Source organism: Bombina bombina, chromosome 4 (genome assembly GCF_027579735.1).
Source record: "Bombina bombina isolate aBomBom1 chromosome 4, aBomBom1.pri, whole genome shotgun sequence".
In the NCBI taxonomy this organism is placed as follows: Eukaryota; Metazoa; Chordata; class Amphibia; order Anura; family Bombinatoridae; genus Bombina; species Bombina bombina.
In genome coordinates, this window is record NC_069502.1 from 95,550,734 (window position 1) to 95,578,570 (window position 27,837).

At 39.4% G+C, this 27,837-nt stretch overlaps 1 protein-coding gene across 1 annotated transcript in view; it reads left to right on the forward strand.

Annotated features, from left to right (window-relative positions):
* PKHD1 (PKHD1 ciliary IPT domain containing fibrocystin/polyductin) overlaps window positions 1-27,837 on the forward strand; it is a 1,710,134-nt gene that overhangs the window by 425,833 nt on the left and 1,256,464 nt on the right. Inside the window, exons 32-33 of the mRNA XM_053709557.1 lie at window positions 15,070-15,137; window positions 16,207-17,790. Coding sequence (XP_053565532.1) covers window positions 15,070-15,137; window positions 16,207-17,790 — 1,652 coding nt within the window. The remainder of the gene's footprint in view (window positions 1-15,069; window positions 15,138-16,206; window positions 17,791-27,837) is intronic.

Consider the following 27,837-nt stretch of genomic DNA (forward strand, 5'->3'; position numbering starts at 1 on the left):
TAATAAGATACTAGCATGTATTAAAAGAGGCATTGATTCAAGGGAGGAAAGCATAATTCTGTCACTATATAAATCCCTGGTAAGACCTCACCATGAGTATGGAGTGAAGTTCTGGGGACCGATCGTAAAAAAAGATATTGCAGAACTAGAAAAAAGTTCAGAGAAGGGCCACAAAGCTAGTAATTGTAATGGAGAATTTAAGCTATGATGAGAGGCTAGCCAAACTGGGTCTGTTTTCTCTAGAGAGGTGACATGATTACTTTATAACTTATTACCAAAGGAGGCAGTGAATGCCAATACCCTAGATACATTTAAAAAATGTTTGGATACATTTCTGACTAGAAACAAAATTCATGGATATGATTGTTTGTATTAAATGGGGATTAATTTAAGTTCAACTGGAGCTTTTTGTAAGTATATTAGATTTGTATAGATTGAACACGATGGACTTCAGTTTTTTTTAAACCTCATCTACTATGTTACTATGTTATGTTTCATGTGTATTATGTAATATTAAACATGCAAAAGGTGTTATTAATAATTATATTATGGGGGCCTTTAGGTATTCACCATTTGAATACAGAAAGGTCCCCCACAATATGATTAGTAATAGCACCTGTTGCATGTTTGATATTACAAAATACACACTGACTTAAAGGGACACTAAACCCAAATTGTTTCCTTCATGATTCATATAGAGCACGCAATTTTAAGCAACTTTCTAATTTACTCCTATTATCAATTTTTCTTCATTCTCTTGCTATCTTTATTTAAAAAGCAGGAATGTGATGCATAGGAGTTGGCCCATTTTTGGTTGAGAAGCTGGGTTATGCTTGCTTATTGGTGGGTAAATATAAGCCTCCAATAAGCAAGTGTTATCCATGGTGCTGAACCTAAAATGGGCTTGCTGCTAAGATTTATGTTCCTGTTTTTAAAATAAAGATAGCAAAAAAATTGATAATAGGAGTAAATTAGAAAGTTGCTTAAAATTTCATCTGAATCATGAAAGAAAAAAATTGGGTTCAGTGTCCCTTTAACAAAGGTTTATTAGCCTGAATCATTTTTCGTGCCCCCCAACCAATTTAATGATATAACTTTTTGTCCAGTTTTTATTATGGGAGCTAACAGCCTATACTGAATACGTAGAAGCTCCCATTATATGTTTATTAATACCACCTTTTGCAAGTTAGATCTAACATTTTAAACACTTGAACTAAAATAATCTAACAAATATCTAGCCTGAATGATTTTTTTTGTCTGAATTTTTATTTAGTGGGCCAGCCCCCCCCCCCCTAATTTACTATATGATATCTCTGTAATTATGTTAGATCTAACAAATCAACTGACTCTGATCATTTCTGATCTATCAAATATCTACTAAATTGAATAACAGCCGGACTTATTCTCAGAAACGATTTGAGCTTAGTATGTGTTAAAAAAATTTGAGCTATCGTCTATAAAAAAAATATTTGCATTATGTTTCCAACGCTCATTAGGGATAGACAACATGTTCACAACACACTAAAACCAAAACAGCTAAAAAAAATATGGGTGTATTATGTCCCTTTAATACCACTCGTATGCTAGATCTAATAAAAACAACTGATCAAACCTGATCTAACAAAGATCTAACCAACTAAATAAAGTTTGTTTGAATTATTATTGTTCCATTGAGTAAGCAACATAATGTTTTGAATTAGAGGTTACATTTAAAGTGAAAATTGAGCTCAAAATGTTTGTACCATGCACATAATAGACCAATATTGTCAAAAATATTTTTCACCTGAAAAAAATGTTAAGCAAAAGCTGTTAAAGTTTAAAGCAATGGTAAAGTCAAAATGAACTTTCATGATTCAGATGAGCATGCAATTCTAAACAAATTTCCCATTAACTTCTATTTTTTTCTCTTAAAATACTTTTTTTAAAGCATACCTAGGTAGGCTCAGTAGTAACAATGCACTACAGGAAGCTAGGTGCTTATTGATGACTGCTCATATATACCTTATATCATTAGCTCACCTAATATGTTCAGCTAGCTCTAAGAAGTGCATTGTTGCTCCTTCAACAAAGGATTCAAAAGAATGCAGCAAATTTGTTAGAAGTAAATTGGAAAATTATATAAAAATGTTGGGTATCACGCCCCTTAAACTGAAGCTAATTCTGCAGCATTTGGTTATACTTACGCTTACTTTTCTTTTGTGATTCACATAGAGCATGCAATTTCAAGCAACTTTCTAATTTACTCCTATCATCAAATTTCTTCATTCTCTTTGTTTGTTTATTTGAAAAGCAAGAATGTAAGTTTAGATGCTGGCCCATTTTTGGTGAACAACCTGGGTTGTCCTTGCTGATTGGACAGCACCAACAAACAAGTGCTCTCCATGGTTCTGAAAATGTGCTGGCTCCTTAGCTTAGATGCTTTCTTTTTCAAATAAAGATAGCAAGAGAACAAAGAAAAATTTATAAAAAAAAAAGTAAATTAGAAAGTTGCTTAAAATTGCATGCTCTATCTGAATCATGAAAGAAAAAAATTGGGTTCAGTGTCCATTTAATTCATTGATCCTTAGGGGCCTATTTATGAAAGGCCTGTCGGGCATGATCCGACAGTGCGGATCATGTCCGACAGACCTCGCTGAATGCGGAGAGAAATACGCTCTCCTCATTCAGCATTGCACCAGCAGCTCTTGCGAACTGCTGGTACAACGCCGCCCCCTGCAAATTCGCGGCCAATCTAGCAGGGGGTGTCAATCAACCCGATCGTATTCGTATTGCTGAAGGCTTGCCAGAAACACGGGCCCTCAAGTTCCATACGGAGCTTGACAGATAGGCCCCTATGTGGCTACAGCTGTATCTGTGGTCTGGCCTGACAAGAAAACATTGTTTATTCAGTTCTTTTTTTAAATTTCTATGAGATAGGGGGCGCCCTAAATAGTAACAAAAATGTCAAGTCTATTAATTATATAAATAACAGATAAATTTGAACAGATATTTCAAATCAATTATTATACTGTATATTGCACACAATGTATAAACAATAAATGATACTCCAATAATTCCAAATGTATAAATACAGAGTCTCTGAGGAGTGATATAGGTTGAGGGTAATCTTTAGGCAGCAATCTGTAGAGAACCCAGACAGGATCCCATAGAGATGATCTACAAAACAGAAAAGAGACAGATGCGCCACATGGCCCAATATTGTTTGTTCAACACAATGGATATGGTCTATTCGTGCCAAAAGCAAACTCACAGTTTAGGGAGCACTTCAATTAGTGCAATAGAAGCAGTCTGGGATCAATCACAGTCACCCAGCAGACCGACCTCTAGGATGGATGAGATTAATCTGTAGTGGATATATAAAGGACACAGAGGTGCCTATATGGCCTAGTACAGTTAGGACCCAAAATATATTACTATATTTAGGTAATATACTCACAATTGGTAAAGCATCTTCAGTGATGCTAGTCAGGCAAGATGGGATCAATGCAGTCACCCAACAGACTATGACAGGGTCCTCACAGGAGGCAAACAGCAGAGGTCCAAATAAGAGGCCAAAAAAATAGGTCCAGATAATGCACAAAAGCAAGTGTTTTATAAAAAAGTAATAAGTTTACTAATAAAACCAAGTAAAAACAAGCGACGCGTTTCTCAGCACACAGGCTGTTTCATCAGGCTTACAACATATAACTGAAACACTTGCTATTTATAACCAACATATGTATCAACTTTAATTGGACCCACCTGTTAGGGGGATGGCAAAAGGTAACTCCCTATGAGAGCACCCAATCATCATTTGCTATAATAGATGACATATGCAAATCACATTATAAATCATAACATTGCAAAAAAAGTGATGTTTACCAACAATACAAGTATATTCGTTTATTCATTTGTTTTCCCATCTTTGTGTTCTCATATGTCTTACTCCATCTAAAGGATTAATTATCTTGTTGGGCACCACTGACCAGTAAAATATTATGCGTAATATAGTTATACAGATTGTTACGGTTACCCTTAGTCTCGCTGAGAGATGGACCGCTTAGTAGCCTGGATCCCTATTGCTAAAGAGGGGAGAAGCTGCTTTCCATAGTATTCTATATGAGTCTCGCAAATATAGAATAATCTCCCTTAGCTGCAGTACAGCTAGGATACCCTTCTGCCCACAAAAACGAGTCAACGCTGCGATTGAGGGTCAAAACAAGAACTCAGGACTGGGATGCCCAGCCTGCTTTTTATTAAGGTTACATGCACACAGGCACTCCCAGGGGGAGAGGGGGGGAAGCACAAAATCCCCCATCACACATTTAGATAGAGAGCACTGTCCTTTGACAGGCCACAATAGGATTACAGTACTTAAGATAACAAGTTTACAAGTTCATCTTATCAATTAGCAGTCTGGCTCCAGAGGTGATTAGACAATAGTTTCTAAAAGCTGAAAAAAAAGAGTTAACTCTTTATGAAATGAAACTTGTTACGGTTTTCTTGGAGCCCTTCTTAGGCGCTGGCTTGCTGGTTCAGGCATTGCTGCTGGGAAATAAGCTCTTCACAACAAAATAACTAATGCTTCTGTAACATTGCTCCCTTTCTGTGGAACACTCTGGCAGACACGGTCTGACCCCTTTTCGGGGCAGACTAAGGCTGTCCAGACCGCTGGTTATGCGGGGCTGAGGTCGGTTTGTCTGGACAACCCGTCGGCGTTGCCATTCTGTTTCCCAGGTCTGTAAGTAATGGTGAAATTGAAGGTTTGCAACGATAAGCTCCAACGTAATAGCCTGCCGTTATCTCCAGAGACCCGGTTCAGCCACACCAACGGGTTATGGTCGGTGACCAGAGTGAACTCCTGACCATATAAATAGGGAGTCAATTTCTTTAATGCCCACACCAAAGCCAAACACTCCTTTTCGACCGCTGCATAGCTGACTTCGCGGGGCAGGAGCTTCCGGCTGATGTAGGCAACTGGATGCTCCCCTCCATCTTCGCCTACTTGGCTGAGGACGGCTCCCAGCCCGAACATGGAAGCATCGGTATGGACGATAAAACGTTTGTTAAGGGCTGGGGCCGCCAAGACAGGAGCGTTAATTAGAGCATTTTTGAGAGCCTGGAAAGCCGTTTCACAGTGGGGAGACCACAGGACCTGTCGAGGTAAGTTCTTCTTGGTCAAGTCAGTCAGGGGTTTGGCAAGTGTGCTGTAGTCTGGTACGAACCGTCTATAGTACCCTGCCGTGCCCAGGAAGGCTAGGACCTGAGTCTTAGTGATGGGGGTGGGCCAATTGGCGACAGCTTCTATTTTGGCCGGCTCTGGTCGCTGCTTTCCACACCCCACCCGGTGACCCAGGTACTGTACCTCGGCCATCCCAAAGTGGCATTTTTCTGGCTTCAGAGTCAGGCCAGCAGCCCGGATCTGATCCAGAACCATTCCCACATGAGCTAAGTGGTCCTCCCAGGACTCACTGTGGATCGCTATGTCGTCCAGGTAGGCGCAAGCAAAACTCTGGAAGCCATCCAGGAGCCTATCCACCAAGCGCTGGAATGTAGCTGGGGCATTCTTCATCCCAAACGGCATTACCCTAAACTGATATAAGCCGAATGGGGGTGACGAATGCCGACTTGGGGATAGCCTCCGGGGCCAGGGGAATCTGCCAGTAACCTTTGCAGAGGTCAATAGTGGTCAGGTAATTTCCCCTGGCTATACGATCGAGTAGCTCGTCTACCCTGGGCATAGGGTAAGCGTCCGTCACGGTATTTTCATTGAGCCTCCGATAGTCTACGCAGAACCGGGTGGTCCCATCTTTCTTGGGCACCAAGACAACTGGGGAGGCCCAGGGACTATCGGAGGGCTCAATTACCCTGAGCTGGAGCATCTCATCGATCTCCTTCTTCATTCCTGTCCTAACTGCTTCGGGGATTCGGTACGGAGCCTGGCGCAAGGGAGCTTGTCCCGGAGTATCTACCTGGTGGGTGGTTAAAGTAGTGTACCCTGGCTTCGGGGAGAAGGTGAGGTGTTTGGACTGGAGGAGTTGGTTGAGCTGCTCCCTTTCAGTGGGGGCTAAGTCGGTCCCCTATCTGAACCTGCGCCACTATACCTGTGGGGAGGCTCTTTTCTAATAGGTCTGGAATGGGTAAACTGTCGGGGTCTTCCTGAGGGGAACAACATACGGCCGTCACGTTCTCTGGTCGCTCAAAATATTCCTTGAGCATGTTTACATGGAATGTCTTTCTAAGATTGTTGTCGTGGCAGCTAGCTATCACATAAGTGGTGTCTCCCCTTTTCTCTACGATCTGGTAGGGACCCTGCCAGGACGCCTGCAATTTGTCTGTCTTCACCGGCTTAAGTACTAACACCTTTTGTCCTATGGTGAAGATTCTCTTTCGGGCCCCCCGATCGTACCATACTTTCTGTCTTCTCTGGGCCAACTGGAGATTAGCCCGCACGGATTTGGCTAATTGCTCCATTCGGTCCCTGAGTTCCAGCACGTATGGCACAATTGGGACACCGTCAGCCTCCATCTCTCCCTCCCAGTGCTCCCGGATCAGGTTTAGGGGTCCCCGTACCTTTCTTCCGTAGAGCAACTCGAAGGGAGAGAACCCTGTCGTTTCCTGGGGCACCTCCCGATAAGCAAATAGGAGGTGCGGCAGGAAGCGTTCCCAGTCTCGGTATTCCTGAGTGAACGTCTTGAGCATTTGCTTGAGGGTCCCATTGAACCTCTCACACAGCCCGTTCGTCTGGGGGTGGTATGGGGAGCTTAGGAGGGACTTAATTTTGCAAACCTGCCAGAGTTGTTGGGTCAATTCAGCCGTAAATTGGGTGCCTCGGTCGGATAGGATTTCTTTTGGAAATCCTACCCGGGAGAACACCTGTACTAGTGCATTCGCTACCGTATCCGCTTGTATGTTGGATAGGGCGACAGCCTCTGGGTACCTGGTAGCGTAGTCCACTACGGTAAGAATGTATCGCTTACCGGAGGGACTAGGGGTAGCCAGTGGTCCCACTAGGTCAATAGCAACCCGGCTGAAGGGTTCCTCTACAATGGGCATATTTACTAGCTGGGCTTTAGGGTGATCGCCTCGCCTTCCTACTCGTTGACACACATCGCAGGTGTTACAGTAAGTTCTAACGTCAGCGTGCACCCCTGGCCAAAAGAACGTGTGAGTAATGCGGTGTAGGGTACGGGTAACGGCTAGGTGGCCTGCTAAGGGGATGTCGTGGCCTATTTTGAGGATTTCTTGACGGTATTTGTGGGGCACTACCAGCTGTCGCCTACGCTGTCCCCTTTTCTCTGTCCAGCGGTATAGTTTCCCTTTTTCCCATAAGAATGTTTCGTTATCTGCCCCGCCCCCTCCGGTCTCTGCTCGTTCCCGGTACTTTTGTAAGGTCGGGTCAGTCTTAGACTCTGCCTCGAAAGCATCTGGGGTGTCCCAGGGTATGGGGCCTAACCTGTCAGGCAAGGTCGGGGTAGGTCTTACCTGTGTCTCCCGCACTGGTGAAAGCTCTCGCTCCGTCCGGGCTTGGGCCCGTGTAGTCACTGGGTCCGCCTCGTTGTTGCATACTGGAGCATAGGCAGAAGTCATGGGGCCCAAATCGTTGCCCAGTAGTACTTCGGCAGGTAAATTATCCATTAGGCCCACGTTCACAGCCCCCTTTCCCGCTCCCCAATCAAGATGCACTTTAGCTGTTGGAATTTTGTACACATCCCCCCCCGCCACTCTAACGGCCACAGTCTGTCCGGATCGCTTGTGCTCTGGCACCAAATGACTCTGTACCAGCGTGATAGTAGCCCCTGTGTCTCGCAATCCCTCGGTAGATCGCCCCTCGAGCCATACCCTCTGCCGATGGTGCTGGCGGTTATCTGAGGCAGCATATACAGGGTCTGCCTCGTGAAGCGGCCCCACATATCCCTCCATAGGGGCCTCTTGGTTAACACAGAGGGCCCGGGCCGGACGATAGGACCCAGAGGGGTCATTGTAATTCCTGGGTGTCTGGTGCGTATTAAGGGGGCAGCTAGCCATGAAATGCCCTGGTTGCTTGCATCGGTGGCAAGTCGGTCTGGGACGCTCAGAGCTGTTATTGGGTGGTCCTGAGTGTCGGACGGGCCCTGTGGGCACCGGGGCTCGGAATTCAGCACGAGGGGGTGCACGGTAAACCTCTCTGGGTTCGACCCGTGCTGGAGCTCGGTAGTTCATGGGTTCGTGAAGACGGGAGTCATAATGTTCATCGGCCAATTTGGCTGCTTCTTCTAAGGTAGAAGGCCGCCTGTCTCGCAGCCATTCCTTCCCTTGCTGTTCCATGCCATTATAAAAATGTTCTAAGAGAAACAATTGTAAAATTTCCTCCCCAGTCACCGCTTTACTTCCGCTCAGCCAGTGATTTGCCGCTCTCCGCATTCGGTGCGCCCATTCCATATGGGTATCGTTAGGCTTCTTTTCCGTGCCCCGAAACTGTCGGCGATACGTGTCCGGAGTTACAGCGTACCGTCGCAACAGTGTCTCCTTAACTAGCTCATACTGTGTCACTTCCTCAGCACCCAGAGTACGAAAGGCTTCCAGGGCTCGCCCGGATAGTTTCCCAGACAATATCGTGGGCCACTCTCTGTTGGGAATCTGGTGCAGGGCACATTGCCTTTCGAAGTCCGCCAAATATTCATCAATCCCTGTCTCGCTCTCTAGGAAGGGTCGAAATGCCGCATAGGGTATCTTGGGCCTCCCAGCATTTTCGACAGGGATGATTACCTGCGGGGCTTCAGCATTGCGGTGTGCGTTCGCTAGGTTGAGTTCGTGGGCTCGAGTCTCTCGTATATCCTCGTCCGCCTCCGCCATCAACTGCTGTACCAATTCCATGGAGGGGTTCGGCCCGTATAATGAGAGCCTTTCCCGAACAATCCTGGTTTTTTCGTCACTAATTGTGGTCGGTGTTTCCGCCATTGTGAAGCTCTGATCCAGTTCGGTCAATTCTGCGATCAGCTCTCTCCTCGGCCGGTTGCTGGCGTACCCCCCTCTGCTTTCAAGTAAATCCTTTAGGGTTGTACGCTTCAATTTTTCGTAAGCGCTCTCCATCCGTTCTGTACCTCTCCTAGGAAATCCAGGAAAATCCCGCCGCTGCCGCCAAATGTTACGGTTACCCTTAGTCTCGCTGAGAGATGGACCGCTTAGTAGCCTGGATCCCTATTGCTAAAGAGGGGAGAAGCTGCTTTCCATAGTATTCTATATGAGTCTCGCAAATATAGAATAATCTCCCTTAGCTGCAGTACAGCTAGGATACCCTTCTGCCCACAAAAACGAGTCAACGCTGCGATTGAGGGTCAAAACAAGAACTCAGGACTGGGATGCCCAGCCTGCTTTTTATTAAGGTTACATGCACACAGGCACTCCCAGGGGGAGAGGGGGGGAAGCACAAAATCCCCCATCACACATTTAGATAGAGAGCACTGTCCTTTGACAGGCCACAATAGGATTACAGTACTTAAGATAACAAGTTTACAAGTTCATCTTATCAATTAGCAGTCTGGCTCCAGAGGTGATTAGACAATAGTTTCTAAAAGCTGAAAAAAAAGAGTTAACTCTTTATGAAATGAAACTTGTTACGGTTTTCTTGGAGCCCTTCTTAGGCGCTGGCTTGCTGGTTCAGGCATTGCTGCTGGGAAATAAGCTCTTCACAACAAAATAACTAATGCTTCTGTAACACAGATTCTCTCTGTTAGTGGCTAAAGATTGAAATGATAATATATATCTCTGCAGCCTTATAGATATATTGACTTACTTGAAGTTAGTATTATGTGTCATCGACACACGATATCATAATACTAACTTCAAGTAAGTCAATATATCTATAAGGCTGCAGAGATATATATTATCATTTCAATCTTTAGCCACTAACAGAGAGAATCTGTATAACTATATTACGCATAATATTTTACTGGTCAGTGGTGCCCAACAAGATAATTAATCCTTTAGATGGAGTAAGACATATGAGAACACAAAGATGGGAAAACAAATGAATAAACGAATATACTTGTATTGTTGGTAAACATCACTTTTTTTGCAATGTTATGATTTATAATGTGATTTGCATATGTCATCTATTATAGCAAATGATGATTGGGTGCTCTCATAGGGAGTTACCTTTTGCCATCCCCCTAACAGGTGGGTCCAATTAAAGTTGATACATATGTTGGTTATAAATAGCAAGTGTTTCAGTTATATGTTGTAAGCCTGATGAAACAGCCTGTGTGCTGAGAAATGCGTCGCTTGTTTTTACTTGGTTTTATTAGTAAATATTACTTTTTTATAAAACACTTGCTTTTGTGCATTATCTGGACCTATTTTTTTGGCCTCTTATTTGGACCTCTGCTGTTTGCCTCCTGTGAGGACCCTGTCATAGTCTGTTGGGTGACTGCATTGATCCCATCTTGCCTGACTAGCATCACTGAAGATGCTTTACCAATTGTGAGTATATTACCTAAATATAGTAATATATTTTGGGTCCTAACTGTACTAGGCCATATAAGCACCTCTGTGTCCTTTATATATCCACTACAGATTAATCTCATCCATCCTAGAGGTCGGTCTGCTGGGTGACTGTGATTGATCCCAGACTGCTTCTATTGCACTAATTGAAGTGCTCCCTAAACTGTGAGTTTGCTTTTGGCACGACTAGACCATATCCATTGTGTTGAACAAACAATATTGGGCCATGTGGCGCATCTGTCTCTTTTCTGTTCTTCTTTTTTTAAATTATTTTTATCTCTAAACTGAAATCTCTTTCAGATAAAAAAAGGAAAGGGAAGGAGCTGTCAACACTCCCAAAGTCTTTTAGTTTTTTATTTAAAGGTACAGTAAAGTCATAAAAAGACATTGATGATTCAGACAGAACATACACGTTAAACAACTTTTCATCTTCTACTATTATTTAATTTGCTTCCTTCTCTTGTTTAATGGTTTCTCTAGGTAAGCTCAGGAGCAGCAAAGAACCTAGGTTCTAGCTACTGATTGGTGGCTGCATATATATATATATATATACATATTGTCATTGGCTCACTCATGTGTTCAGTTAGAAACCAGTAGTGCATTGCTGCTCCTTCAATAAATGATAACAAAAGAATGAAGCAAATTTGATAAAAGAAGTAAACTGGAAATTTGTATGTTGTACCTAATTCATGAAAGAAAAACTTACACCTAGATTACAAGTCTTGCGTTAGCCTTAAAAAGCAGCGTTGAGAGGTCCCAATGTTGCTTTTTAACGCCCGCTGTTATTACGAGTCTGGCAGGTACAGGTGTACCGCTCACATTTTTTCCGCGACTCAAGCATACCGCAAATCCCCTTACGTAAATTGCATATCCTATCTTTTTAATGGGATTTTCCTAACGTCGGTATTATGAGTCTTGGAGAAAGTGAACGGTACAGCCTCTCCTGTCAAGACTCCTACCGCATTTAAAAGTCAGTAGTTAAGAGTTTTATGGGCTAACGCCGTAACATAAAACTCTTAACTAAAGTGCTAAAAAGTACACTAACACCCATAAACTACCTATTAACCCCTAAACTGAGCCCCCCCCCACATCGCAAACAGTTAACTAAAGTTTTTAACCCCTAATCTGCCGACTGGACATCTCCGCCACTTCAATAAATATATTAACCCCTAAACCGCCGCACTCCCGCCTCACAAACACTAGTTAAATTTTATTAACCCCTAATCTGCCGTCTCTAACATCGCCGACACCTACCTACAATTATTAACCCCTAATCTGCCGCCCCCAACGTCGCCGTAACTATATTTAATGTATTAACCCTTAAACCTAAGTCTAACCCTAACCCTAACACCCCCCTAACTTAAATATAGTTTAAATAAAACTAAATAAAATGACTACAATTAAATAAATTATTCCTATTTAAAACTAAATACTTACCTATAAAATAAACCATAAGCTAGTACAATATAACTAATAATTACATTGTAGCTAGCTTAGGGTTTATTTTTATTTTACAGCCAACTTTGTATTTATTTTAACTAGGTACAATAGTTATTAAATAGTTATTAACTATTTAAAAACTACCTAGCTAAAATAAAGACAAAAGTACCTGTAAAATAAAACCTAACCTAAATTACAATTACACCTAACACTACACTATAATTAAAATAATTTCCTAAATTAACTACAATTAAATTAAATAAAGTACGAAAAAAAACCCCCACTAAATTACAGAAAAAAATAAAATAATTACAAGAATTTTAAACTACTTACACCTAATCTAATACTCCTACTAAAATAAAAAAAAATAATAAAAATCCCTACCCTATACTAAATTGCAAATAGCCCTTTAAAGGGCTTTTTGCAGGGCATTGCTCTTTTACCTGTAAAAAAAAAAATACAATACCGCCCAACATTAAAACCCACCACCCACACACCCAACCCTACTCTAAAACCCACCCAATCCCCCCTTTATAAAACCTAACACTAACCCCTTGAAGATCAACCTACCTTGAGACGTCTTCGCCCAGCCGGGCACAAGTGGTCCTCCAGAGGGGCCGAAGTCTTCATCCGATCCGGGCAGAAGATGACCTCCAGATGGGCAGAAGTCTTCATCCAGACGGCATCTTCTATCTTCATCCATCCGGAGCGGAGCGGGTCCATCTTCAAGCCAGCCGACGCGGAGCATCCTCTTTTTCCGACGACTCCCGATGAATGAAGGTTCCTTTAAATGACATCATCCAAGATGGCGTCCCTTGAATTCTGATTGGCTGATAGGATTCTATCAGCCAATCGGAATTAAGGTAGGAAAAATCCTATTGGCTGATGCAATCATCCAATAGGATTGAAGTTCAATCCTTTTGGCTGATCCAATCAGCCAATAGGATTGAGCTTGCATTCTATTGGCTGTTCCAATCAGCCAATATAATGCAAACTCAATTCTATTGGCTGATTGCATCAGCCAATAGGATTTTTCCTACCTTAATCGCGATTGGCTGATAGAATCTTATCAGCCAATCGGAATTCAAGGGACACCATCTTGGATGACGTCATTTAAAGGAACCTTCATTCGTCGGTAGTTGTCAGAAGAAGAGGATGCTCTGAGTCGGCTGGCTTGAAGATGGACACGCTCCGGATGGATGAAGATAGAAGATGCCACCTGGATGAAGACTTCTGCCCGTCTGGAGGTCCTCTTCTGCTCGGATCGGATGAAGACTTCTGCCCCTCTGGAGGACCACTTGTGCCCGGCTGGGTGAAGACGTCTCAAGGTAGGGTGATCTTCAAGGGGTTAGTGTTAGGTTTTATTAAGGGGGGATTGGGTGGGTTTTAGAGTAGGGTTGGGTGTGTGGGTGGTGGGTTTTAATGTGGGGGGGGTATTGTATTTTTTTACAGGTAATAGAGCTGATTACTTTAGGGCAATGCCCCGCAAAAAGCCCTTTTAAGGGCTATTTGTAATTTAGTGTAGGGTAGGGATTTTTATTATTTTGGGGGGCTTTTTTATTTTGTTAGGGGGATTAGGTGTAATTAGTTTAAAATTCTTGTAATTATTTTATTTTTTTTTCTGTAATTTAGTGTTTGGGTTTTTTGTACTTTATTTAATTCAATTGTAGTTAATTGTAGTTAATTTAGGGAATTAATTTAATTATAGTGTAGTGTTAGGTGTATTTGTAACTTAGGTTAGGTTTTATTTTACAGGTCAATTGGTCTTTATTTTAACTAGGTTAATAACTATTTAATAACTATTGTACCTAGTTAAAATAAATACAAAGTTGCCTTAAAATTAAAATAAACCCTAAGCTAGCTACAATGTAACTATTAGTTATATTGTAGCTATCTTATGTTTTATTTTATAGGTGAGTATTAAGTTTTAAATAGGAATAATTTAGTTAATTGTAGTTATTTTATTTATATTTATTGTAATTATATTTAAGTTAGGGGGGTGTTAGGGTTAGACTTAGGTTTAGGGGTTAATAACTTTATTATAGTGGCGGCGACGTTGGCGGTGGCAGATTAGTGGGTAATACATTTAATATAGTTGCAGCAACGTTGGGGGCGGCAGATTAGGGGTTGATAAATAGTATGTAGGTGTGGGCGATGTTGGGGGCAGCAGATTAGGGGTTCATAAGTATAATGTAGGTGGCGACGGTGTCTGGAGCGGCAGATTAGGGGTTAATAATAAAATGCAGGTGGCGGCAATGTCGGGGGAGCAGATTAGGGGTTAATAAGTGTAATATTAGGGATGTTTAGACTCGGGGTTCATGTTAGGGTGTTAGGTGTAGACATAAAAAGTATTTCCCCATAGGAATCAATGGGGCTGCGTTAGGAGCTGAACACTGCTTTTTTGCAGGTGTTAGGTTTTTTTTCAGCCGATTCTGCCCCATTGATTCCTATGGGCAAATCGTGCACGAGCACGCTTAGCCAGCTCACCGCTACCGTAAGCAGCGCTGGTATTGAGGTGAGATGTGGAGCTAAATTATGCTCTATGCTCACTTTTTAGAGGCTAACGCCGGGTTGAAAAACACCTGTAATACCAGCGTTGTTTGTAGGTGAGCGGTGAGCATAAACTGCTCGTTAACATCCCAAGCCTTACGGACAAAAACTCGTAATCTAGCCGTTTGAGTTTCATATCCCTTTAAGTGTCTTCTAGCATTTTAATACAAATGAGAATGCATAATTTAGAACTTGCTAAAAAAAGAACTATTATTAATAATGTAAACTTTTATTATTTAGAGACTCATTGCTGAATTACAAGCTCAGTTCAAGCACAGTGGCAGCTTTCATGACAATAGCATATGCCTCCTTTCGTTTTTTTTAAGCTCAGATATATCTGTTCTTGGTGTTACACTTTGATGCTTTCAATTTTCTCACTAACTGGATGTGCATAATTAGTCGAATTAATCAGCTTTGAAAACTCGTTTGAGAGCGTGATGAAAGAAAGATCCGGTGGAACGCCATTAGCATCGTTGCTATTGGCAAGGCCACTGCATCTGGGACACATCTCCTTTGCTAAAAAAAGAAAAGAAAGTATCCTGCTAATCTTGACTTAATAATTGCAAATATTATCACTGAAACCAAAAAAAGTTAATTAAGTTTATAAAGTCTTTTCAGGTTTGAGCCTTCAATCCGGTATACCCTGGAAACATATAGAATAGAACCATGTTGTGGATCATTCTTTGGTAACTATATTTCCTATTTCTTGTAAGGTTACAAAATGTATTGGGTTTTTGGTTAAAACAGATGTGTATAATGATGATAATCTATTAGAAATAAAAGTTTAAAGGCACATGGAACTAAAAATGTTTATTTTATGATTAAGAGCATGCAATTTAAAAAAAGTTTCCCATTTCCTTCTATTATTAAATTTGCTTTGTTCAAATGGTATTGTTTGTTGAAGAGATACCTATGTAGGTAGGGTGCACATGTCTGGAGCATTACATAGCAGGAGAAAGTGCTGTCAATTAGTGATCTTGCAAATGTATAACAATCTTGCAAAACTGCTGCCATAAAGTAGACCAGACACGTGCACTCTCCTAAGCTTACTTCCCTGCTTTTCAACAAAGGATTCCACAAGAATGAATAAACTTTGATAGTACACGTACATCGGAAAGTTGTTTGAAATGACATGCTCTACCTGAATCATGAAAGAAAAATGTTGGGTTTCATGTTCCTTTAAGTGTATCTAAATAAACAAGAGCAGATATAGTAAATAATTCATGAATAATTAATCTGACCTACCATGATTTTATTAAATGGGAAAACATTTTCCTTTTTGTGATTCAGATAAAGCATACCATTTTAAATAACTTTCCAATTTATTTATATTATCTAATTTGCATTGTTCTCTTGGTATCCTTTATTGAAAAAATTACATAGGTAGGCTCAGGAGCTTTTTAAACACATCATTTACTCAGAGAGCTTTAGGTGCTTGTACTATCTGTTAATGACGCAATTTGTTAATTGCTGACATTATACAAACCCCACTTGCGCTTTGAGCAGCTAGAGTATTTAAAATGCTAATTCACTGAGAATATCTAGCTATGCTTCACATGCATGTGCAGAGATAACAATTTTGCTAATACATGTATATTACAAATATGTTATTATTGAAAGATGTAATTCATCTATATAAATTAAAATGTTCATCTTTTTTGGCACAGTGTATTAATGTTAAGAATTATTATATTATCTTGAATAAGACCAGTGTTTTTTTAGATTTTGGTGTAACCCTTCTACTTTTCTCTCTAGGTGGAACCATAATTACAATATTTGGGAATGGATTTAGTATGAATTCTACCCTGATTTCCATATTTGTTGGAACTAAGCCATGTGATATAGTCATATCCACCGATGAAACAATTATGTGCAAAACACCACCATGGGTTTCTCCTACAGAGGTGATAAGTATCCCTGTTCCCCTAAGCATTTATATTTTAAATGTTTCAGCTGTCCATATAAACCCAATGGAACCAAACAGAAATAACCTTATATTTTTATACCAAAAACAGTATACACCTTTGGTCACTAATTTATCTTGGTTAATAGAAGATGAGAACATAACATTTCAAGTAACTGGATCTAATTTAACCAATGCATATATTCAACTGAACAATTTAATGTGCAGATTGGAGCACCACAACGCCAATGCAGAGTTATCAAACACAAGTTGTCAAATACCAGTTACTGACTTTGAAGTAGACAGCTACCCTATAATTATATACAACAAGCAAATGGGATATGCAAATTTGACATCAGATTTAACAATATTTGAACTTGTACCACATGTGGATTCTATATCTCCTGTGCAAGGTCCTTCCTGTGGTGGAACACTATTGACTATTTTAGGCTCTTTCTATAAATCTACTAATAATTCTATTTTTGTAGATCTTACAAGAGAATATTTTTGCAGTGTCATCAGCTTTAATTATAGTACAGTTGAATGTGTTATCCACACAAATTGGATGTTGGTACAATCTACAGTCTCTACAAGTGTATCAGTCATTGTTAATGGGATCAGATCTGCTTGTAGAGGTAACTGTATTTTTGATATGCTTTTTGAACTGACCCCTTTGGTTAACGAAGTAAAGCCAAACATGGATTTTACATCGCTCTTTATTTTAGGTGAGAAATTAAGTAATGATCTGATTATAGTACTGGACAACAGCCTAAGATGTAAGTTGACATTATGGAATGAAACAACTATGGAGTGTCATGATAATATTAGTCCGGGAAACCATACACTTGAGGTTCTTAATGCTGGAAATGGGCATTGGTGCCTTTCTCATAAACCCTTTCACTTTGCTACAAACTCACAGATAGCAAAGTTTTATCCTAAGTATTTTGGAATTCTTGGTGGTGGTCTCCTCACCATAGAAGGTACAGCCTTACAGGGGAGAAATATAACTTTAATATTTGTTGGATCTGATCTCTGTGCCAATACAACAAGCAACAATACAATGATCAGTTGCATTGTTCCTCCTGGAAATGGAATATTGAATATAACAGTACAAATAGATAGCGTACTCTTTATTATTGGGACAATACAATACCAAGAACAGTACACGCCAGTTGTGCAATCTGTACTACATTCCGACAGCAACAATCTAACACTTATTGTGTCAAGAATTACAGATGTACTGAACATACATATTTTTGTGGGAAATTCATCCTGCACAAGTCTATCGGGAAACTCTTCCTTTCTGCAATGCTCTGTTCCCCAACTTCCTGCAGGGATATATGATATCAAATTCCATGATGCTTATAGAGGTTGGGCATTCTCAAATGCCAAATATACATCTCCACTTGTAATCATGGCATTAAAGAATAACATTGGTAAGTAACCTAGAGAATGACCATTAACAAAATGTACATATACAGTGTATATATATATATATATATATATATATATATATATATATATATATATATATATATATATATATATATATATATATATATATATATATATATATATTATTCAGTGGTGTTGTCAGCAATTATCAGTATTTCATATAAAAAGGCTAGTAACAATGACCTGTATTCAAAGTGTTCACAGACCATTGATGCAAGAGGAAAAGTGTTAAGGTCAAATAAAAAAACTAAAGAATTACCAGCTAGTCCTATCCAGTATTAACTAATTCCACAAATGAAATGGATTAATTTCCCCAGGGCTAAGAACCCTCAACATAGCAATATTAGGTAACTATACATAATGCATGAATTCACCGCAAAAAGGGGGGGTATTTTAAAGCATTTATTGGAGCAGACAAAAAGGCAGTTAATTAGTAACAATAATTTCTACTCCTATCATAGTGCACTATGAAAACTAATATGTGTCATATACAAGGATATTGTAAAATATTAGTAATAAGGATTCCAATAACAAAAATTCTATAGTGGTATATGAGAGCTCTCAAAAAATATTAACAAACTTGAAGTTGGAAATATCCCAGAATTCTGTTTGAGTCACAGGATTATGGCGACAACTTCCTAGCACTAATATGGAGGAATTGAGTCCCGTAATTGAATACAGCAATACCAAATTGCAGTTGTATAGTAAATGGTCAGAGTGTGTATAATTCAACCAGAAACTGCCCTGTACTTTAGCAAATGCACTCAAAGCTGAGCTCAGGCTATCAATGCTGTGTAGAAAGTTATTGTAGCAGTCCCACAATTCAACAAATACTTTCATGGATACCATTTTAATACCACTTCTGTACTAAAAGAATCCACCATGGCGTTTATACTTGCGGTCTGAGGGAGTCCCACTGTTGCAGTGCCACACCTCCTAGGTACACCTGTTTGTTACAATGGCTTAGTGATTTTCAACCTAGTGTGTTCTTCTCCCAAATTTGGTTCCTGTTTCAGTAATACGACTTGAACGTGTGGCTGCGCCTCCTGACACCTCCTCCAAAGACTTCCGTAGCAATAACGTCTGCCTTAGTTGCTCCAGCAAATCCCACAGCCAGCTACGTGCGTTTCACCCCTAAGGCTCTGGGGCTTGTTCCGGCTCCAATAGAAGATCACATGTCTGAAGGTATCAAACATTTCTTTTGAAGAAAAGTAACGGAGGAAAACTCCTCCCATTTTGAAGCCTTTGAAATATTTAGGTGTCTGGGGTAAAATGGTAACTTATTTGTAATAATAGTAATCGTTACTTGGATAAATTTAAATCAATAAAATTGTACAATTATATACATAAATTTAAACAGTTTAACGTGAAAAATATAATATTATGCCTGCTCCCCTTCTGCACAATGTGAATACTGAAATTCATCATACAATGAGCTAAGTTTCTAGAGTTAATTTGGAAATACGGTTATGATCAAAATGAATTTATTTGCTCCATTTTAATATATAATTTTGTGATGTTAAATGTGGCGGATTCTAAATCAACGCTTATAGAAAATATATATATATATATTTTTATAAAACAAAACCAACACCTAGATTTAGAGTTTTGCGGCCAAAGGGGTGCGTTAGCTACGCATGTTTCCCCCCCCCCCCCGCACCTTTTAAACAACGCTGGTATTTAGAGTTCTCTGAAGGGCTGCGTTAGGCTCCAAAAAATGAGCGTAGAGCATAATTTACCGCCACTTCAACTCTCAATACCAGCGTTGCTTACGGTAGCGGCCAGCTTGAAAAACGTGCTCGTGCACGATTCCCCCATAGGAAACAATGGGGCAGTTTGAGCTGAAAAAAAACCTAACACCTGCAAAAAAGCAGCGTTCAGCTCCTAACGCAGCCCCATTGTTTCCTATGGGGAAACAGTTTATAAGTCTGGACCTAACACTCTAACATGAACCCCGAGTCTAAACACCCCTAACCTTACACTTATTAACCCCTAATCTGCCGCCCCCGCTATCGCTGACACCTGCATATTATTATTAACCCCTAATCTGCCACTCCGGACACCTCCGCAACCTACGTTATCCCTATGAACCCCTAATCTGCTGCCCCCAACGTCGCTGACACTTACATTATATTTATTAACCCCTAATCTCCCCCCCCCCAACGTCGCTGCTACCTTACCTACACTTATTAACCCCTAATCTTCTGACCGGGCCTCGCCGCCACTATAATAAATGTATTAACCCCTAAACCGCCTCACTCCCGCCTCGCAAACCCTATAATAAATTTTATTAACCCCTAATCTGCCCTCACTAACATCGCCGACACCTAACTTCAAGTATTAACCCCTAATCTACCGATCGCTACTATAATAAATGTATTAACCCCTAAAGCTAAATTAGAATGATCGGAACAGCCAATAGAATGCAAGCTCAATCTGATTGGCTGATCCAATCAGCCAATCGGATTGAACTTCAATCTGATTGGCTGATTCAATCAGCCAATCAGATTTTTCCTACCTTAATTCCGATTGGCTGATAGAATCCTATCAGCCAATCGTAATTTGAGGGACGCCATCTTGGATGACGTCATTTAAAGGAACCTTCATTCGTCGTTAGTCCGTCGGTGAGGAAGGATGGCTCCGCGTCGGCTGCTTCAAGATGGACCCGCTCCGGATGGAAGAAGATAGAAGATGCCGCCTGGATGAAGACTTTGGACCCTCTGGAGGACCTCTTCTTGCCGGATAGGATGAAGACTTCGGACCCTCTGGAGGACCTCTTCTTGCTGGATAGGATGAAGACTTCGGACCCTCTTCTAGACGAATCGGTGATACCCGGCTGGGTGAAGACAAGGTAGGGAGATCTTCAGGGGCTTAGTGTTAGGTTTTTTAAGGGGGGTTTGGGTGGGTTAGATTAGGGGTATGTGGGTGGTGGGTTGTAATGTTGGGGGGGTATTATATGTTTTTTTTCAGGCAAAAGAGCTGATTTCTTTGGGGCATGCCCCGCAAAAGGCCCTTTTAAGGGCTGATAAGGTAATAGAGCTGTTAACTTTTTATTTTAGAATAGGGTAGGGCATTTTTTTATTTTGGGGGACTTTGTTATTTTTTTAGGGGGCTTAGAGTAGGTGTAATTAGTTTAAAATTCTTGTAATCTTTTTTATTTTTTTGTAATTTAGTGGGCTTTTTTGTAATTTAGTGTTTTTTTTTTTTTGTAATTTAGTTTAGTTGATTTAATTGTAGGTAATTGTAGGTAGTTTATTTAATTAATTTATTGATAGTGTAGTGTTAGGTTTAATTGTAACTTAGGTTAGGATTTATTTTACAGGTAATTTTTGTAATTATTTTAACTAGGTAGCTATTAAATAGTTAATAACTATTTAATAGCTATTGTACCTAGTTAAAATAAATACAAAGTAGCCTGTAAAATAAATATTAATCCTAAAATAGCTACAATATAATTATTCGTTATATTGTAGCTATATTAGGGTTTATTTTACAGGTAAGTATTTAGCTTTAAATAGGATTAATTTATTTAATAAGAAATAATTTATTTAAATTATATTTAACTTAGGGGGGTGTTAGGGTTAGGGTTAGATTTAGCTTTAGGGGTTAATACATTTATTATAGTAGCGGTCGGTAGATTAGGGGTTAATACTTGAAGTTAGGTGTCGGCGATGTTAGTGAGGGCAGATTAGGGGTTAATAAAATTTATTATAGGGTTTGCGAGGCGGGAGTGAGGCGGTTTATGGGTTAATACATTTATTATAGTGGCGGCGAGGTCCGGTCGGAAGATTAGGGGTTAATAAGTGTAGGTAAGGTAGCAGCGACGTTGGGAGGGCAGATTAGGGGTTAATAAATATAATGTAGGTGTCGGCGACGTTAGGGCAGATTAGGGGTTCATAGGGATAAGGTTGGCAGATTAGGGGTTAAAAAAATTTATTAGAGTGGCGGCGATGTGGAGGGACCTCGGTTTAGGGGTACATAGGTAGTTTATGGGTGTTAGTGTACTTTAGAGCACAGTAGTTAAGAGCTTTATAAACCGGCATTAGCCCATAAAGCTCTTAACTCCTGACTTTTTTTCTGCGGCTGGAGTTTTGTCGTTAGAGTTCTAACGCTCACTTCAGCCAAGACTCTTAATACCAGCGTTAGGAAGATCCCATTGAAAAGATAGGATACGCAATTGGCGTAAGGGGATCTGCGGTATGGAAAAGTTGCGGCTGGAAAGTGAGCGTTAGACCCTTTCCTGACTGACTCTAAATACCAGCGGGCGGTAAAAAACAGCATTAGAACCCCTTAACGCTGGTTTTGACGGCTAATGCAGAACTCTAAATCTAGGCGCAAGTTTATAATTATTCTCTAACTCAGACAAGTAGTTCAGAATCAGGAAGCTCAACAGTTGAGGACAAAAATAAGCAAAGATTTAGGCAAAGACGTGGGAGAAGAAGGGATTTTTTAGGCCAGAGACAACAGGAGATAAAAGAACCAGGAGGGGAGGCAGGAAACACAAGACAACCCGCAAAAGAAAGCAAGAAATACCCACTCAGGAATCAATTGAAAGAGAAACAGAAAATCTAATTAAAACAAAAAAAGTGGTAAACCTCTCTGATGCAAACCTTTCAGACTATCAGATCCAGGTTTTAGGCAAAGGATTATCCTTTGCTCCAACGAATAAAAGTGACAAATTTACAGTGGTCAAAGATTTAAATTTATTCGCTAAGAAAACCTTTGAAAATAAACCTAATGATAATGTACTTGACATACTTGATTGTCAAGTCTTACATAGTCTGGAGGACTTGTTTTCAGAGGGGAGTACCCAAGAACAACATAGTTTATCACATTTAGGATTTATTACCCTTAAAAACTAATCAACCCATATGCCTTCACTTTCAACAGTACAGAGTGTACATAATTTTGTAAAATTAGTAGAAAAAGACATCCTGGAAATGGAAGATAATGTACAAATAAATTAAAATCTAACGGGTAAACAACAGTTAGCATTAAAAAAAATTACAGGCTAATAAGAACATCACCATTAAGCCCTCAGATAATGGATGAAATGTTGTTATTTTAAATACTAAAGACTTTTTACAGGAATGTATGACACAAGTCCTTGACAAAGTACATTATAAAATGTTTAAAAAGTGATCCTACTGAACAATACGCTGAACAGTTAGATACAATTTTGGAGAAACACTTAAACAGGGCATAATTAATAAACGGGAATTTCCAATAATACCTACTTTCTATACCATCCCAAAACTGCATAAGGGTAAACTTCCTCCTCCAGGTAGGCCTATAATATCTGGAAAAGGCTCCCTCACAGAAAAAATCTCAGAATATATCAACTATTGCCTCAGACCCTTCCTTGATATCTTACCTTCTTTTGTCAAAGATTCATTAGATGTCCTCAGAAAGCTTGGGGATCTCTCTATTCTTAAAAATACACTCCTAGTTGCAATTGATGTGGAATGGTTATACTCTTCAATCCCACATGACAGAGGAGTTGAAAAAAATAAATTACAATCCCTCCCCCAACATCTTGGATGACGTCATTTAAAGGAACCTTCATTCTGTGTTTAGCCGTCGTTTGAAGAGGATGCTCCGCGTCGGATGTCTTGAAGATGGACCCGCTCCGCTCCGGATGGATGAAGATAGAAGATGCCGTCTGGATGAAGACTTCTGCCCGTCTGGAAGACCACTTCGCCCGGCTTGGATGAAGACTTCTCCCGGCTTCGTTGAGGACTTCGGCCTGGTTGGGTGAAGACGTCTCCCGGTGAGGTGATCTTCAGGGGTTTAGTGTTAGTTTTTTTAAGGGGGGGATTGGGTGGGTTTTAGAGTAGGGTTGGTTGTGTGAGTGGTGGGTTTTAATGAGGGTATTGTAGTTTTTTTCAGGTAAAAGAGCTGATTACTTTGGGGCAATGCCCTGCAAAAGGCCCTTTTAAGGGCTATTTGTAATTTAGTGTAGGGTAGGGCTTTTTTATTTTGGGGAGCGGGCTTTTTTATTTTGTTAGGGGGATTAGATTAGGTTAACAGGAAAGGAAACAATGGCACTACTCAGAACTGAAAAATGTGTTTGGACGTTCCCCCTGTAATCTACTAAGTATCGAGTTGAGTAGGTCTCAATAGATTTAAATATAAATAATTACTATCTAGTTAGGGGTAGGTGCTTGTACCAATTAATATACTATGCAAGAAATCATTAAGAGACTGATAAAGGGGTACAAATATAGCACTCTGGAACGTGTGAAAAAGTGTAAAGAAATTTTATGATAAAATATAACTTTTATTAGATCATGTTAAAATCAGGGTTAACATACACATTAAAATACCAATTGGTCTACTACCATATAGCCATGAGATAGTGGCTATAACAACAACACAACCAAGTGAGTATTCGTGTTGAATTAAATATAGAAATGACTACCAACGATTACCTTGGAGGGTGATACTATTGATCTTCTAGGATATTGGGTCCTTTCAACAATGATATGAGGACAAAGGGGTATGGTAAAAGTTGTGTATCAGATGGAAGGGGAGAAAGTTATACTATTACTCAAAGTAAGTTTGAGAAGAATAAATCAATGGAGCAATCAGTATAAAACCCCTACATATGAAATATTATACGTATATTGGTAGTTGTTAGGATTTAATAATATATTGTCCACTTGAGTGGTTGGATAATAAGTGAATAAATGATTCTCCAGTAGTTAGGAAAAACCTAACCGGTTACCATTAAGTATCTAGTATAAGTAGTGAGGTGATTCTATAACAGTCCTATGGTCAGGAAAAGCCTGACTCATTACCTTATTAGTACCATGGATGGCAAAGTAATGTATAATTCGATAGTTACATAACCATCCAATAGTCATGAAAAGCCTGACTGATTACCTTATTAGTACCTGTGTTATAGACAATAATAGGTGATATAATATCGTCAAGTGGTCAGGAAAAGCCTGACCTGTTACCTTATTAGTACCTGTGATTGAGGATAAATAGTCTGGAAAAGCTAACTAAATAGTAGATCATATATGATAGTCTTATAGAAAATTGGGAAAAGCCCAAATTGTATACCTTTTATTACCATGAATTATTTAAATTGTTACCATCAGAAGTGACTTTTTAACCATAAACAAGCTTATGTTCAATCAATTCTCAGTTGAAAGGCTTCCATATAACTTTATGCTGTGGCTATTATAGTTGTCCACCCACAAGGTTAGGATAAGCCTGACCACTCTATTAATATCGTGATCCAATATGTTTAACAGAGACGGTATCTGTTTGCTAGACTTAACCAGTAACGTAGCGTGACTATGTCAAGGTTTGACCGCGCTTTCGCCGTGGTGGCTGTATCAAAGGGACCAATTGGTATTTTAATGTGTATGTTAACCCTGATTTTAACATGATCTAATAAAAGTTATATTTTATCATAAAATTTCTTTACACTTTTTCACACGGATTAGATTAGGTGTAATTAGTTTAAAAATCTTGTAATTTCTTTATTATTTTCTGTAATTTAGTGGGGTTTTTTGTACTTTAGATAATTTTATTTAATTGTAATTAATTGTATTTAATTTAGGTAATTCATTTAATTGTAGTGTAGTGTTAGGTGTAATTGTAACTTAGGTTAGGTTTTATTTTACAGCTAAATTTGTCTTTATTTTAACTAGGTAGTTATTAAATAGTTAATAACTATTTATTTACTATTGTACCTCGTTAAAATAAATACAAAGTTGCCTGTAAAATAAAAATAAACCCTAAGATAGCTACAATGTAACTATTAGTTATATTGTAGCTAGCTTAGGGTTTATTTTATAGGTAAGTATTTAATTTTAAATAGGAATAATTTAGTTAATTGTAGTAATTTTATTTAGATTTATTTAAATTATATTTAAGTTAGGGGGTGTTAGGGTTAGGGTTAGACTTAGGTTTAGGGGTTAATAACTTTATTATAGTGGCGGCAACGTTGGGGGCGGCAGATTAGGGGTTAATAAATGTAGGTAGGTGGCGGCGATGTTAGGGCTGACAGATTAGGGGTTAATAATATTTAAACAGTGTTTGCTATGCGGGAGTGCGGCGGTTTAGGGGTTAATATATTTATTATAGTGGCGGCGATGTCCAGTTCGGCAGATTAGGGGTTAAAATATTTATTTTAGTGTTTGCAATGTGGGGGGGCACCGGTTTAGGGGTAGTTTATGGGTGTTAGTGTACTTTTTAGCACTTTAGTTAAGAGTTTTATGCTACGGCGTTGTAGTGTAAAACTCTTAACTACTGACTTTTAAATGCGGTACCAGGCTTGATAGGAGAGGGTTTACCGTTCACTTTTGGTCAGACTTGTAATACCGGCGCTATGCAAGTCCCATTGAAAATATAGGATACGCAATAGACGTAAGTGGATTTGCGGTATTTCCAAGTCTGGCCAAAAAAGTGAGCGGTACACCTGTACCTGCAAGACTCGTAATACCAGCGGGCGTTAAAAAAGCATTGTTAGGACCTCTTAACGCTGCTTTTTAAGGCTAACGCACAACTCGTAATCTAGGCCTTAGTTTATTGTATGATGACTTTCAGTATTCACATTGCGCAGAAGGGGAGCAAGTATAATATTATATTTTTCAAGTTAAACTGTTTCAATTTATGTATATAATCGTACAATTTTATTGATTTAAATTTATCCAAGTAATGATTACTATTGCTACAAATAAGTTACCATTTTACCCCAGACACTTAAATATTTCAAAGGCTTCAAAATGGGAGGTGTTTTCCTCCGTTACTTTTCTTCAAAAGAAATGTTGAATACCTTCAGACATGTGATCTTCTATTGGAGCCGGAACAAGCCCCAGAGCCTTAGGGGTGAAACGCGCATAGCTGGCTGTGGTGTTTACTGGAGCAACTAAGTCAGACGTAATTGCTACAGAAGTCTTTGGAGGAGGTGTCAGGAGGCGCATCCACAAGTTCAAGTCGTATTACTGAAACAGAAACCAACTTTGGGAGAAGAACACACTAGATTGGAAAACACTGAGCCATTGTAACAAACAGGTGTACCTAGGAGGTGTGGCACTGCGACAGTGGGACTCCCTCAGACCGCAAGTATAACCAATATGGTGGATTCTTTGAGTACAGAAGCGGTATTAAAATGGTATCCATGAAAGTATTTGTTGAATTGTGGGACTGCTACAATAACCTTCTACACAGCATTGACAGCCTGAGCTCAGCTTTGAGTGCATTTGCTAAAATAAATGTCAGTTTCTGGTTGAATTATAACCCTGACACACTCTGACCATCTACTTCACAACTGCAATTTGGTATCGATGTATTCAATTACGAGACTCAATTCCTCCATATTAGTGCTGTGAAGTTGTCTCCATAATCCTGTGACTCAAACAGACTTCTGGGACATTTTCAACTTCAAGTTCGTTCATTTTTTTTGAGAGCTCTAATATACCACTTTATAATTTTTTCTTATTGGAATCCTTATTACTAATATTTTTCAATATCCTTGTATGACACATATTAGTTTTCATAGTGTACTATGATAGGAGTAGATTTGCCTGCAATTATTGTTACTAATTAACTGCCTTTTTGTCTGCTCCAATAAATGCTTTAAAATGCCCCCCTTTTTTTGCGGTGAATTCATGCATTATGTATAGTTATCCAATATTGCTATGTTGAGGGTTCTTAGCCCTGGGAAAATTAATCCATTTTAATTTGTGGTATTAGTTAGTGCTGGATAGGACTAGCTGGTAATTCTTTAGTTTTATATATATATATATATATATATATATATATATATATATATATATATATATATATATATATATATATATATATATATATATATATAATGCAAACTCATGGGCCTACAAAAGGTATTTTGTTATAGAAAGGAGCTAAGTTTTTTTATTTGTGTATTTATCCTACAGTTCTTTGTTAAAGTGGCAAAAAAGTGCAAAACCAAAATTCTCTAATGTGTTTTTTTCTTACACTGTTTGCATATAACATGCAAGGGCTAAATGCATAAAATCAGCATTACTGCA